Raw genomic sequence first — 13,271 nt, 5'->3', positions numbered from 1 at the left:
TTCAATTTTATTTTAAATTGAGTATATTATGAGACGCATACAAACCTACACTTTGTTGGTATGCTGGCCTCAAGAGACTAAATGTAGTAATATTATTTTTCAGTAGTTTTGACACACAATCTGTACATAGTTTATCAAAAAAAGGTTTTCCTATAGGGATAACAAAAAGGACAATAATATTGGAAATGTGAAAATATAACGAGTTAGTTAACTGCGAAAGACAAGTAAATATTTTGGATGGAGGCTATTATTACAATGATCATATCCAAAACGCTAAACTATCTTTTTGTCCTTCAGATGATCGATCCTTTGTGTTTTTTCTTCTGTTCCAGCTTTTTAATGGTATGAGCACCACAAGCTTTTCCCCCACTTAATTTGTGCGTTTAAAATTAATTTGCATGTTCAAACCCAACCGATTTATCCTGATTCATTTCTCATTTTGGAACCTCCAAGTGTACTGTGCAGTATTACAATTTTCTATTTACTTATGTACATACATTGTGATTTGTTGAATTATATCAAGGCAAATTTCGCACAAACAAAATGCCCAACAGCTTATTTACATTTTTCTAAGTGTCAGAAGTTTGATTTTTGACTACTCAACAGTATAACTAGAGTTCTTTAAAAAAAAAAGCTCTAGATTATCATGATGAACATTATTAAATCATTCACACCCTAGTTATTGCTCAAATAAACACATGAACCTTGCAGCGTGGCAGTTCAGGTGTAAAGTTGTTTTGTTTAAAGGTAGATCCCTTTAAACCTTAAATGCAGAACTTAGATGACTTCATTTTTTTGTATCCAAAATGACAACTTCCATTCATAAGTAAATGTTTTTAACACTACTTCTGACAACAAACAGTAAAAAATGTTTCATTTTCAAAGAAAAGTATATTACAAGGAAAACCACACAAAGCTGCCATTTTGGCAATCCAGTTTCAGTCTTTTCACAACACCAAACTTTTATATTTACAGAAAATAAGGCAACTTGTTACAATTCCTAAAATTCACGGCTGGGAGGCAAAAATATATACTTTATTCTGAACAGCAGGCAGTACAAATTGAATCTGAAATGTGTACAATATGATTACTGCCTGATATGCAAAAGAAAATCAGATTAAAATGCTACAATTTGGTGTTTTCTTCTTTCGGTCACAAATAAATCCATATGTTGGAAAAAAAAATAAAGCTAATTTCAGCTATATCATTTACAGCTGTGTATTTGTCGACAGTGATTCCCCCGAAGCAAGGGTTCAAATATAAGCAATAAGACAGTTTTCGCTGTCCATTTGGGCAACTGGTTTAAACCTGACATAAAAAAGGCACTGGATTCATTCACTGTGCCATTCATCCACACATCGGAATTCTCCAAAATACACTATTTTATTCTGTTTTAAGTAAACAATTAGATTATATGGCAAATCATGGCTAAGAAACACTGGCAACTGAATAGTAGTGGATTGATCCTTCGGTCTTACTGTGGTAGACTAGATATCCTGAGAGTCTCAAATCCAAGATGGCAGGCAACAGCATTGAAACAGATGTCAAATTCAGTCAGCTGCAATCTCCATGCTTTACAGTGCATTGGTCACCGTGGGCTTTGGCAGCCTGAGTTTATTTAACACACAGAAGACCACCAACATTTGCCATGAAGTCTTTAAGGCTTTTTAGGAAGGCCATCCTCTGCTTTCGGTCCAAGGTTGGGGGAGTGCTGCTTCCAGTAAGATTATTGAAGGCATCTGCTAATCTTTGATATATAACTGGATCCTGCTGGCTTGATAGAAGAGTTTCAACTAATTCCAAATACTCAGCCTGTTGAAACAACACATGGAATATAAGCAATTTCCCAGGAAAAAAAATAGAAATCTTAAGATTAAAATGAGGGGACACAGAAATATTAAGCAATTTTACCTGATGCAGACATACTAGTGTGTAGAAAGCTTCTCCTGCAGCATCAGTAAGTTCTGCGTTGTGCTTCTGCAAGACCAGCATGTCAAAGACGAGCTGAAATTACAAAAATCCAATGAATTATTATATCACAAGTCCACTAAGCACTCTGGAACAATTCAAGTCAATCTCCACAAATAATTTTCCCATAAATGCTTATCCAATTCACTTTTGCAGATCCATTACACTGTTTCCAGCAGTGGATATGAAAGCATAAAGCAGTAAGAGAAACATTTATCATTATATATACTTGGTATTTAAGTCTCAATATACAACGTGATCGTGGCTCTCAATTTATTTGCCAGTGCATAACACTTGCAGCTTTGTGTGGGGCAGCACAGTGGCGCAGTGATAGAGTTGCTGCATTGCAGAGCCAGAGACCAGGGTTCGATCCTGACTATGGGTGCCATCTGTACTGAGTTTGTACGTTCTCCCCGTGGCCACATGGGTTTTCCCCGGGAGCTCCAGTTTCCTCCCACATTCCAAAGACGTTCAGGTTTGTAGGTTAAATGACTTCCGTAAAAATTGTAAATTGTCCCTAGTGCGTAGCATAGTGATAGTGTACGGGGATCACTGGACATGGCGGACTCGGTGGGCCAAAGCGACTTTTTCCGTGCTGTGTCTCTAAACGGATTGCACACACACACACTTTTTTATCCCCTTTCAACATTTGTTTAAAATGACAAGCATGCTATATAAAAACAACACATTAAAAAAAAAATCAAGCTGATTTTAAATAAAAGTTAGTCACAAGAGGGTACAGATGCTGGAATTTTGAGCGAAAAAACAAATCTGCTGAAGCAGCTCAGTGGGCCAGCAGCATCTCCGGAAGGAAATGACAGACGGCACTCCAGGTCAAGAACATTGGTTAATTTATCACAGTAAATTAAAATCATTGAAATGTCCTCCTATAGCTAACTTTAGTTCTGCAATACAATAATTAATTTCAAACAAAGAAAAACAGAAACTGGTAGGAACGCTCAGCAAATCAAGCAGCATCTACGGAATGAGAAGTAGTTATTGTTTCAAGTTTGAAGTCCCCGTGTCAGAACTGAGAAAGAAAAAAAACAGGTTAATTTTAAGTTATGGACAAGTTTGGAGAGGGATGCATAAAGAAAAGGAAATATCTGTATCTGATTGAGGCCAGGGATGATGTGGGATAAAGTGTAATCCCTCCAACTATTAGATTAATGAGCCAATTTGGGGATGAATTGACAAACAAAAGCAGACAATATTGCAAAATGCAAAGTTGGAGGTCATGCCCATATCAAGCGATGCTCATACAGAGATTAAAACGGAACTATCACAGTCAGGTCTAATATAGACAGACAGCAAGTTAGCAGAGTACAACATTGAGTGTGGAAAGTTGCAATATTCCCAACATGGAAGATGAGGTGTTGCCCTCAAGCTTACATTAGGTTCATTGTAACAGTGCAAAAGGCCACAGACAGGAGGTCAGAGTAGGATGGGAAATTAATGTGGCAGGCAACACACCAGAGTTGCTGCTTCATCTGGAAAGATCATTAGGATTCTTGCATGGAGGGAGGGGATGAGGCAAATGGACAGGTGTTGCATCACATGTGGCTGCATGGAAAAGTGCCATGAAAGGATGAGTGGTTGGTGGGGAAAGAAGAGGACTATCCCTTGAGATGGAGACAGGGATGGAGACAGGGACAAGGGAAAAGTCAGACATGGATGATGTGCAAGGGAGAGTGGAGTGAAAATTGTCAGTGACAAGGATGGAATTTTAACGTAAAAATTCAGACGTAAAATGTAATCTCTTTAAAATAGACATTCACTAATCTGAAAACAATTATCAGCCTAATTGCAATTTACTTTGATTTGCCATTTAAAACTGAGTGCAGAGAATAATCAAGAATTATCTTTAACTACTTCAAGATGTACCTTAAGAAAATGTCTGGTTGCAGTGAAGAGTGGCGATTCTGTTTCTTGTGCCTTAGCACACTGTTCAGCCAGGGGCGTAAGGGCTTCTAAACAGAGTTGGGAAACTTCAGATGTCATTCTGAGAGAGAGTCAGGAAAATTGCAGAAATGCATATTCTAGAATTGTAATTCTAATTCTAATTATAACTATAACTGCAATTGTAGAAATTCATATTCTTTGTACAAAATAATAAACATATCAGACTATAAATGAACTATACAAACGGTTCTGATAATAAATTAGTATGAAAACTGTAATACCAAATTGGCTGAGCAATTAGTTGATCTTGGAAGGTAAAGGATTGTACAAAATAAATTATGCTGTGCTCCAGCCAGTCTTCAATATCGTGTAAATTCAGGCACAGAATTCCAATCCACCCTCTTCTCTAATCTATAAAAGGGCATGATTTTACTCAAAAAACAAATGTTTGAGGAACCCAGTGGGTCTGGCAACATCTGTTACATCTGCCAAGTATCTCCAACACTGTTTTTCCTCAAGATCCCAGCATCTGCAGATCTAGTCTGAGGAATTTCACCGATGATTAAGACGAAAAAAATATTTTAGATGTTATGCAATACAACCATATCTTCGTCACTCAATGGTCTTGTTTATTAACACCTTTAATTGCCTATGACCTTTAACCTTCCACAATATCCACACTCCTTCAATTTTAACTACTTTGCCATCCAAAATTGAATCACCCAACTCTGACAAGAGTTCATTAATCAGACTTTACCTGGCATTGAACATCATGCCCTTTATTCTATATCTGTACATTATTCCCTTTATTCTATATCTGTACATTATTGGCGCCTCGATTGTAATCATGTATAGTCTTTTCACTGATTGAAGTAAATGCAACAAAACAGTTTTCACTGTACCTCAGTACACGTGACAATAAACTAAACAAAATGTTGGAATTCACTCCTCCATATCTTTGCAAGCTCTCTTAAAAACCTAAATTGTTTTATCAGCCTTTTCTTTGTTTGTTTTATGGTGCTCATTGCCAACGCTTGTCTGATAGTGCTCCCGTTAAGAGCCTTGAAAAGCATTTATAGTGTCTTAACTGCCAGTTAGTTCAGACCATGCTGTTTAGGTTTCGACATAAATCCCAAAACTCTATCTTAACATTAAATAAGGGTAAAGCTATGGTTATTTCTTACAGAAAGTTTCCTGTGTTACTTTGAATACACATATGGATTCCTGTAATCCCTAGTGAGGATAAATCTGCATATGCAGTGAACAGAAATGGAAACACGAGGAATTACAAATGCTGGAATCTTGAGAAAAACACAAATTGTTGGAGTAACTCAGCGAGTCAAGTTGCCTGTTCATTCCCTCCACAGATGCCGCCTGACCCGCTGAGTTACTCCAGCAATTTGTTCACACGATAGTCCCCACCAGACTTGCTAAGAAGCTGCTGGAATTGGGGCTCAACACACCCGTGTGCCTGGGTCCTGGACTTTCTCACTGCCGGGCCCCAGGTAGTCAAGATGGGATGAAATACATCGAAGTCCCTCACCCTGAGCACAGGATCTCCCCAGGATTGCATCCTCAGCCCCCTACTGTACTCCCTGTACTCCCTGTACACACACGACTGTGTGGCTAGGTTCAGCTCCAACTCTATAATCAAGTTTGCTGATGACCATTGTGGTAGTGAGCCTGATCTCTAATAATGATGAGAAGGCCTACTGGGAGGAGGTGGCTGATCTGGCACTCTGGTGTCAGGACACCAGCCTTCTCTTGAATGTCAAAAAAACTAAGGAGCTGATCGTGGACTTTAGGAGGGCACAACATCTGAGGACGTACACACCATTGAAGATAAATGGGGATACTGTGGATAGGGTGAGCTGCTTTAAATACCTGGGAGTCCACATCTCAGAGGATCTAACATGGACATCACACGCTGCCGCACTCATGAGTAAGGCAAGGCAGCGCCTTTACCACCTCAGGCAATTGAGGAAATTCAGAGTGTCTCTGAGGATCCTCCAGTGCTTCTACTCAGTGGAAGTGGAAAGCATCTTGTCCGGAAACACCACAATTTGGTTTGGGAACTGCTCTGCCCACTACAAGGAGGCTCTGTAGAGAGTGGTGCGTTCGGCTGAACGCACTATGGGAACTACACTCGCCCCCCCTGCAGGAACTATATATATCAGAAGGTGCAAATCCAGAGCCAACATGATCATGGGGGACCCCTTCCACCCCAGCAACGGACTGTTCCAGCTGCTACAGTCAGGCAAACGCCTCCGTTGCCATGCTGTGAAAACAGAGAGGATGAAAAGGAGTTTCTTTGCAGAGGCCATTAGGACTGTAATCTCCTATCTCACCAGGAGCTAACTTAATGTACCAATTTACTGTTGTGTTGGGTCTTTTTTAAATTGCTATTTCTTTTTTTCTCTCCCACAAATATGTAATTACTGATTCTGTTCCATTCTGTTTTGTAGTTTTTTTTGCACAATCCGCAAGCATTGCCACTTTTCATCTCACTGCACGTCTCGTATGTGTATGTGGCAAATGAACTTGACTTGACTTGACTTGACTTGTTGAGAGCAGGTTCAAGTTGTCTTAGCCCATCCTAAAACCATGCCAAACATTTGTCACGATCAAAACTGTAATTCTCACAGACAAAACCAGCTATCATCAGTAAAAGGATACGATGTCATTCCCAATTCCAGGGAGTACATCAAACTCTTAAAAAGCTCTTCTGGAAGTTGCGGGATTTTCTCAGGAAATATTTCACAGATGAAGGTGATTAATTTGTAATATTGGTTACACAATGATGGAAACTGTTAAGACACAAAAATAAAGTCAAAAATGTACTTTAAATTAAAAAAAAATGCAATGATGCATATCCAGAAACACTTGCATCAAACTATCAATTATAAACCAGTCCCACTCCCATTAACACCATAATCTTATGATATAAACAATTTGACTTTATATTTAAAAAAAAACTTTTTTTTAAAGTTGATAGTCCTCACCCTCATACTTATTATATGTCGCCTATCCGAGAAATTCTCTCCTTCCTTTCAATATCCTCCTCCCATCCAGCTCTCCACAGTCTAGACACACCTAGGTTTCTGGACAGCCACCCCATTGGTCTTCAGTCAGCTTAAGTAGACCATGCTGAAATACTAGTTTAAGCGATTTAATTTCATTCTATGAATAAGGGTCCCCACCTTAAACGTCACCTATTCATGTTCTCCAAAGATGCTGCCTGACCCGCTGAGTTACTCTAGCACTTTGTGTTCTTTAGTTTCATTCAAGATGATTCAGTTCAGTACTCCAGGCTGTTCAAATTTTTCACCAAAATGCAGTGTAGTAACTAGAAAAGGGATACATATTTCCCAATGTTTGTGATATTACTAAAGCACTTACCTTTAACAAGTCTTGTGACATTAGTGGCAGTACAATATTAACTCCATAAAGAACAACATCTGCAGCAGACACTGATCTGTTTCCCGACTGTCCAGGTTCCTGTCCCCGAAAAACTTCATCTGCATAAGAAATAAAAAAGTGGCTAAAAATATTCTTGTTAAAAGACTGGAACAAACATAAATGTAAATGTTCCAATTCATCAATTAATAGATAAAAAATCTCCCTAATGCATTGTACTACTTCATCCCTCAATTATTTTATATATTTGAGTAGTGACTTGAATATGACGACACTAAAACAAAAATCAGAAATAGTGCAGAACGACTGGTCAAGAGGATCTTGAAGAAATTAGCATCAGTAAAATTAAAGTATCGACATCATTAATTTGACTGAAAGCCAATAAACACAGCAGGACCTGAAGACTTACATATTAATGTCTGGAAAGGATTAGTACTGGATACACTGGTTTTCATTATCCAGACTGATTCCCAGCAAATATAACACGCTATTTAGAGCAAGGGTTCCCAACCTGGGGTAAATTTACCCCCAGGGCGTAAATTTCTCCTACCCAGGGGGTAATTTGTTGATTCTGGTTTTGTACATATTTTTTCTCAATGACTGACTGTGTTTGGTTATGGTACAGCGGTATCTGTTCATCATTAGTTGTTCATAAATAAGTGAAATAACATTGTTATGTGCTATTAAAGTTGCCAGGTGTAAACAGGACGAAAAAGGTTGGGGACCCCTGATTTAGAGCAACAAGGAACCACTAACCAGTTATTCTGACATTGGTAACAGAATCTAAAATTAAGGAAGTGGAAACAAGGCCACTAATTTGAATGCCCAACACCAGAAGTCACAAACTAGTCACACTACTTCAAACTTTTTTGCAAGGGCAGCATGGTAGTGCAGCAGGAGAGTTGCTGCCTTACAGCACCAGAGACCCGGGTTCGATCCTGAGTCTGTACAGAGTTTGCACATTCTCCCATAATTCCGCGGGTTTTCTCTGGGTGCTCTGGATTCCTCCCACACTCCAAAGATGTGCAGGTTTTTACTCTAATTGGCCTCTTTAAAAATTGTAAATTATCCCCAGTGAATAGGATAGTGATGGTGTAAGGGGTGATCGCCGGTTGGCATGGACTCGGTGAGCCGATGGGGCCTGTTTCCATGCTGTATCTCTAAATCTTTTGCCATGGCAAATAGTTAGTAGATCAGAAGAATTCTCAGTGACATTCTCAAAACCTTATAACCATAACAGCACGGAAACAGGCCATCTCGACCCTTCTAGTCCGGGTCGAACAGGTATTCTCCCCTAGTCCCACATACCTGCGCTCAGACCATAAACCTCCATTCCTTTCCCGTCCATATAACTATCCAATTTATCTTTAAATGATAAAAACGAACCTGCCTCCACCACCTTCACTGGAAGCTCATTCCACACAGCTACCACTCTCTGAGTAAAGAAGTTCCCCCTCATGTTACCCCTAAACTTCAGTCCCTTAATTCTCATGTCATGTCCCCTTGTTTGAATCTTCCCTACTCTCAGTGGGAAAAGCTTTTCCACGTCAACTCTGTCTATCCCTCTCATCATTTTAAAAACCTCTATCAAGTCCCCCCTTAACCTTCTGCGCTCCAAAGAATAAAGCCCTAACTTGTTCAACCTTTCTCTGTAACTTAGTTGCTGAAACCCAGGCAACATTCTAGTAAATCTCCTCTGTACTCTCTCTATTTTGTTGACATCCTTCCTATAATTAGGCGACCAAAATTGTACACCATACTCCAGAATTGGCCTCACCAATGCCTTGTACAATTTTAACATTGCATCCCAACTTCTATACTCAATGCTCTGATTTATAAAGGCCATCACACCAAAAGCTTTCTTTACCACCCTATCTACATGAGATTCCACTTTCAGGGAACTGTGCACAGTTTATTCCCAGATCCCTCTGTTCACCTACATTCTTCAATTCCCTACCATTTACCATGTACGTCCTATTTTGATTTGTCCTGCCAAGATGTAGCACCTCACACTTATCAGCATTAAACTCCATCTGCCATCTTTCAGCCCACTCTTCCAACTGGCATAAATCTCTCTGTAGACTTCGAAACTCTACTTCATTATCCACAACCCCACCTATCTTAGTATCATCTGCAGACTTACTAATCAAATTTACCACACCATCATCCAGATCATTGATGTACATGACAAACAACAGTGGACCCAACACAGATCCCTGTGGCACCCCACTCGTCACTGGCCTCCAACCTGACAAACAACCATCCACCATTACTCTCTGGCATCTCCCATTCAGCCACTGTTGAATCCATCTTGCTACTCCACCATTAATACCCAACCATTGAACCTTCTTAACCAACCTTCCATGAGGAACCTTGTCAAAGGCCTTACTGAAGTCCATATACACAACATCCACTGCGTTACCCTCATCAATTTCCCGTGTAACATCTTCAAAAAATTCAAGAAGATTAGTTAAACAAGACCTTCCAGGCACAAATCCATGTTGACTGTTCCTAATCAGACCCTGTTTATCCAGATGCTTATATATATTATCTCTAAGTATTCTTTCCATTAATTTGCCCACCACTGACGTCAAACTAACAGGTCTATAATTGCTAGGTTTACTCCTAGACCCCTTTTTAAACAATGGAACAACATGCGCAGTACGCCAATCCTCCGGCACTATTCCCGTTTCTAATGACATTTGAAATATTTCTGCCATAGCCCCTGCTATTTCTACACTAACTTCCCTCAATGTCCTAGGGAATATCCTGTCCGGACCTGGAGACTTATCCACTTTTATATTTCTCAAAAGTGTCAGTACTTCCTCTTCTTTGATCCTCATAGTTTCCATAGCTACTCTACTTGTTTCCCTTACCTCACATAATTCAATATCCTTCTCCTTGGTGAATACCGAAGAAAAGAAACTGTTCAATATCTCCCCCATCTCTTTTGGCTCTGCAGATAGTTGTCCACTCTGACTCTCTAATGGACCAATTTTATCCCTCGTTATCCTTTTGCTATTAATATAGCGGTAGAAACCCTTCGGATTTACTTTTAACTTACTTGCCAAAGCAACCTCATATCTTCTTTTAGCTTTTCTAATTTCTTTCTTAAGATTCTTTTTACATTCTTTATACTCCTCAAGCACCTCATTTACTCCATGCTGCCTATAATTATTGTAGATCTCCCTCTTTTTCCGAACCAAGTGTCCAATTTCCCTTGAAAACCATGGCTCTTTACAATTTTTACGATTTCCTTTCAACTCTAATCTCTAAATCTCTAAATCTTTTGCCATGGCAAATAGTTAGTAGATCAGAAGAATTCTCAGTGACATTCTCAAAACCTTATAATCATAACAGCACGGAAACAGGCCATCTCGACCCTTCTAGTCCGGGTCGAACAGGTATTCTCCCCTAGTCCCACATACCTGCGCTCAGACCATAAACCTCCATTCCTTTCCCGTCCATATAACTATCCAATTTATATTTAAATGATAAAAACGAACCTGCCTCCACCACCTTCACTGGAAGCTCATTCCACACAGCCACCACTCTCTGAGTAAAGAAGTTCCCCCTCATGTTACCCCTAAACTTCTGTCCCTTAATTCTCAAGTCATGACTCCTTGTTTGAATCTTCCCTACTCTCAGTGGGAAAAGCTTATCCATGTCAACTCTGTCTATCCCTCTCATCATTTTAAAGACCTCTATCAAGTCCCCCCTTAACCTTCTGCGCTTCAAAGAATAAAGCCCTAACTTGTTCAACCTTTCTCTGGAACTTAGTTGCTGAAACCCAGGCAACATTCTAGTAAATCTCCTCTGTACTCTCTCTATTTTGTTGACATCCTTCCTATAATTAGGCGACCAAAATTGTACACCATACTCCAGGATTGGCCTCACCAATGCCTTGTACAATTTTAACATTACATCCCATCTTCTATACTCAAAGCTCTGATTTATAAAGGCCAGCACACCAAAAGCTTTCTTTACCACCCTATCTATATGAGATTCCACTTTCAGGGAACTGTGCACAGTTATTCCCAGATCCCTCTGTTCACCTGCATTCTTCAATTCCCTACCATTTACCATGTACGTCCTATTTTGATTTGTCCTGCCATGATGTAGCACCTCACACTTATCAGCATTAAACTCCATTTGCCATCTTTCAGCCCACTCTTCCAACTGGCATAAATCTCTCTGTAGACTTCGAAAATCTACTTCATTATCCACAACCCCACCTATCTTAGTATCATCTGCATACTTACTAATCCAATTTACCACACCATCATCCAGATCATTGATGTACATGACAAACAACAGTGGATCCAACACAGATCCCAGTGGCACCCCACTAGTCACTGGCCTCCAACCTGACAAACAACCATCCACCATTACTCTCTGGCGTCTCCCATTCAGCCACTGTTGAATCCATCTTGCTACTCCACCATTAATACCCAACAATTGAACCTTCTTAACCAACTTTCCGTGAGGAACCTTGTCAAAGGCCTTACTGAAGTCCATATATACAACATCCACTGCTTTACCCTCATCAATTTCCCGAGTAACCGCTTCAAAAAATTCAAGAAGATTAATCAAACATGACCTTCCAGGCACAAATCCATGTTGACTGTTCCTAATCAGACCCTGTTTATCCAGATGCTTATATATATTATCTCTAAGTATCCTTTCCATTAATTTGCCCACCACTGACGTCAAACTAGCAGGTCTATAATTGCTAGGTTTACTCTTAGACCCCTTTTTAAACAATGGAATACCATGCGCAGTACGCCAATCCTCCGGCACTATTCCCGTTTCTAATGACATTTGAAATATTTCTGTCATAGCCCCTGCGATTTCAACACTAACTTCCCTCAATGTACTAGGGAATATCCTGTCTGGACCTGGAGACTTATCCACTTTTATATTTCTCAAAAGTGTCAGTACTTCCTCGTCTTTGAATCTCATAGTTTCCATAGCTACTCTACTTGTATCCCTCACCTCACATAATTCAATATCCTTTTCCTTGGTGAATACCGAAGAAAAGAAATTGTTCAATATCTCCCCCATCTCTTTTGGCTCTGCAGATAGCTGTCCACTCTGACGCTCTAAAGGACCAATTTTATCCCTCGTTATCCTTTTGCTATTAATATAGATGTAGAAACCCTTTGGATTTACTTTCACCTTACTTGCCAAAGCAACCTCATATCTTCTTTTAGCTTTTCTAATTTATTTCTTAAGATTCTTTTTACATTCTTTATACTCCTCAAGCACCTCATTTACTCCATGCTGCCTATAATTATTGTAGCTCTCTCTCTTTTTCCGAACCAAGTGTCCAATTTCCCTTGAAAACCATGGCTCTTTCCAATTTTTACTATTTCCTTTCAACCGAACAGGGACATAAAGAATCTCTACTCTTAAAATTTCACCTTTAAATGTCCTCCATTTCTCTTCCACATCTTTCCCATAAAACAAACTGTCCCAATTTACTCCTTTTAAATTATTTTGCATCTCCTCAAAGTTAGCCTTTCTCCAATCAAAAATCTCAACCCTAGGTCCAGTTCTGACCCTCTCCATAATTATATTGAAACTAATGGGATTGTGATCACTGGTCCTGAACTGTTCCCCAACGCATACCTCTGCCACCTGACCAGTCTCATTTCCTAACAGGAGGTCCAGCACCGCCCCTTCTCTAGTAGGTACTTCTATGTATTGCTGCAAAAAACTATCCTGCACACATTTTACAAACTCCAACCCATCCAGCCCATTTACAGAATGTGTTTCCCAGTCTATGTGTGGAAAATTGAAATCTCCCACAATCACTACCTTGTGCTTATTACTAATATCTGCAATCTCCTTACATATTTGCTCTTCCAATTCTCGCTCCCCATTTGGCGGTCTATAATACACCCCTATAAGTGTTGCTACCCCTTTCCCATTTCTCAGTTCCACCCAAATAGCCTCCCTAGATGAGCCCTCTAATCTATCCT

At 39.6% G+C, this 13,271-nt stretch overlaps 1 protein-coding gene across 1 annotated transcript in view; it reads right to left on the bottom strand.

Annotated features, from left to right (window-relative positions):
- Window positions 1-324: 324 nt before the first annotated feature.
- xpo4 (exportin 4) overlaps window positions 325-13,271 on the bottom strand; it is a 103,907-nt gene continuing 90,960 nt past the window's right edge. The window contains exons 19-23 of the mRNA XM_055636982.1: window positions 7,270-7,388; window positions 6,547-6,677; window positions 3,853-3,970; window positions 1,912-2,004; window positions 325-1,812 (exon numbers count right to left, since the gene is read on the bottom strand). Coding sequence (XP_055492957.1) covers window positions 1,615-1,812; window positions 1,912-2,004; window positions 3,853-3,970; window positions 6,547-6,677; window positions 7,270-7,388 — 659 coding nt within the window. The 3' untranslated portion in view covers window positions 325-1,614. The remainder of the gene's footprint in view (window positions 1,813-1,911; window positions 2,005-3,852; window positions 3,971-6,546; window positions 6,678-7,269; window positions 7,389-13,271) is intronic.

The sequence above is a fragment of the Leucoraja erinacea genome, chromosome 6, assembly GCF_028641065.1.
Source record: "Leucoraja erinacea ecotype New England chromosome 6, Leri_hhj_1, whole genome shotgun sequence".
Taxonomy (NCBI): Eukaryota; Metazoa; Chordata; class Chondrichthyes; order Rajiformes; family Rajidae; genus Leucoraja; species Leucoraja erinaceus.
Note: the sequence above shows the minus strand (reverse complement) of the source record. Positions and strands in the feature narration are given on the sequence as shown.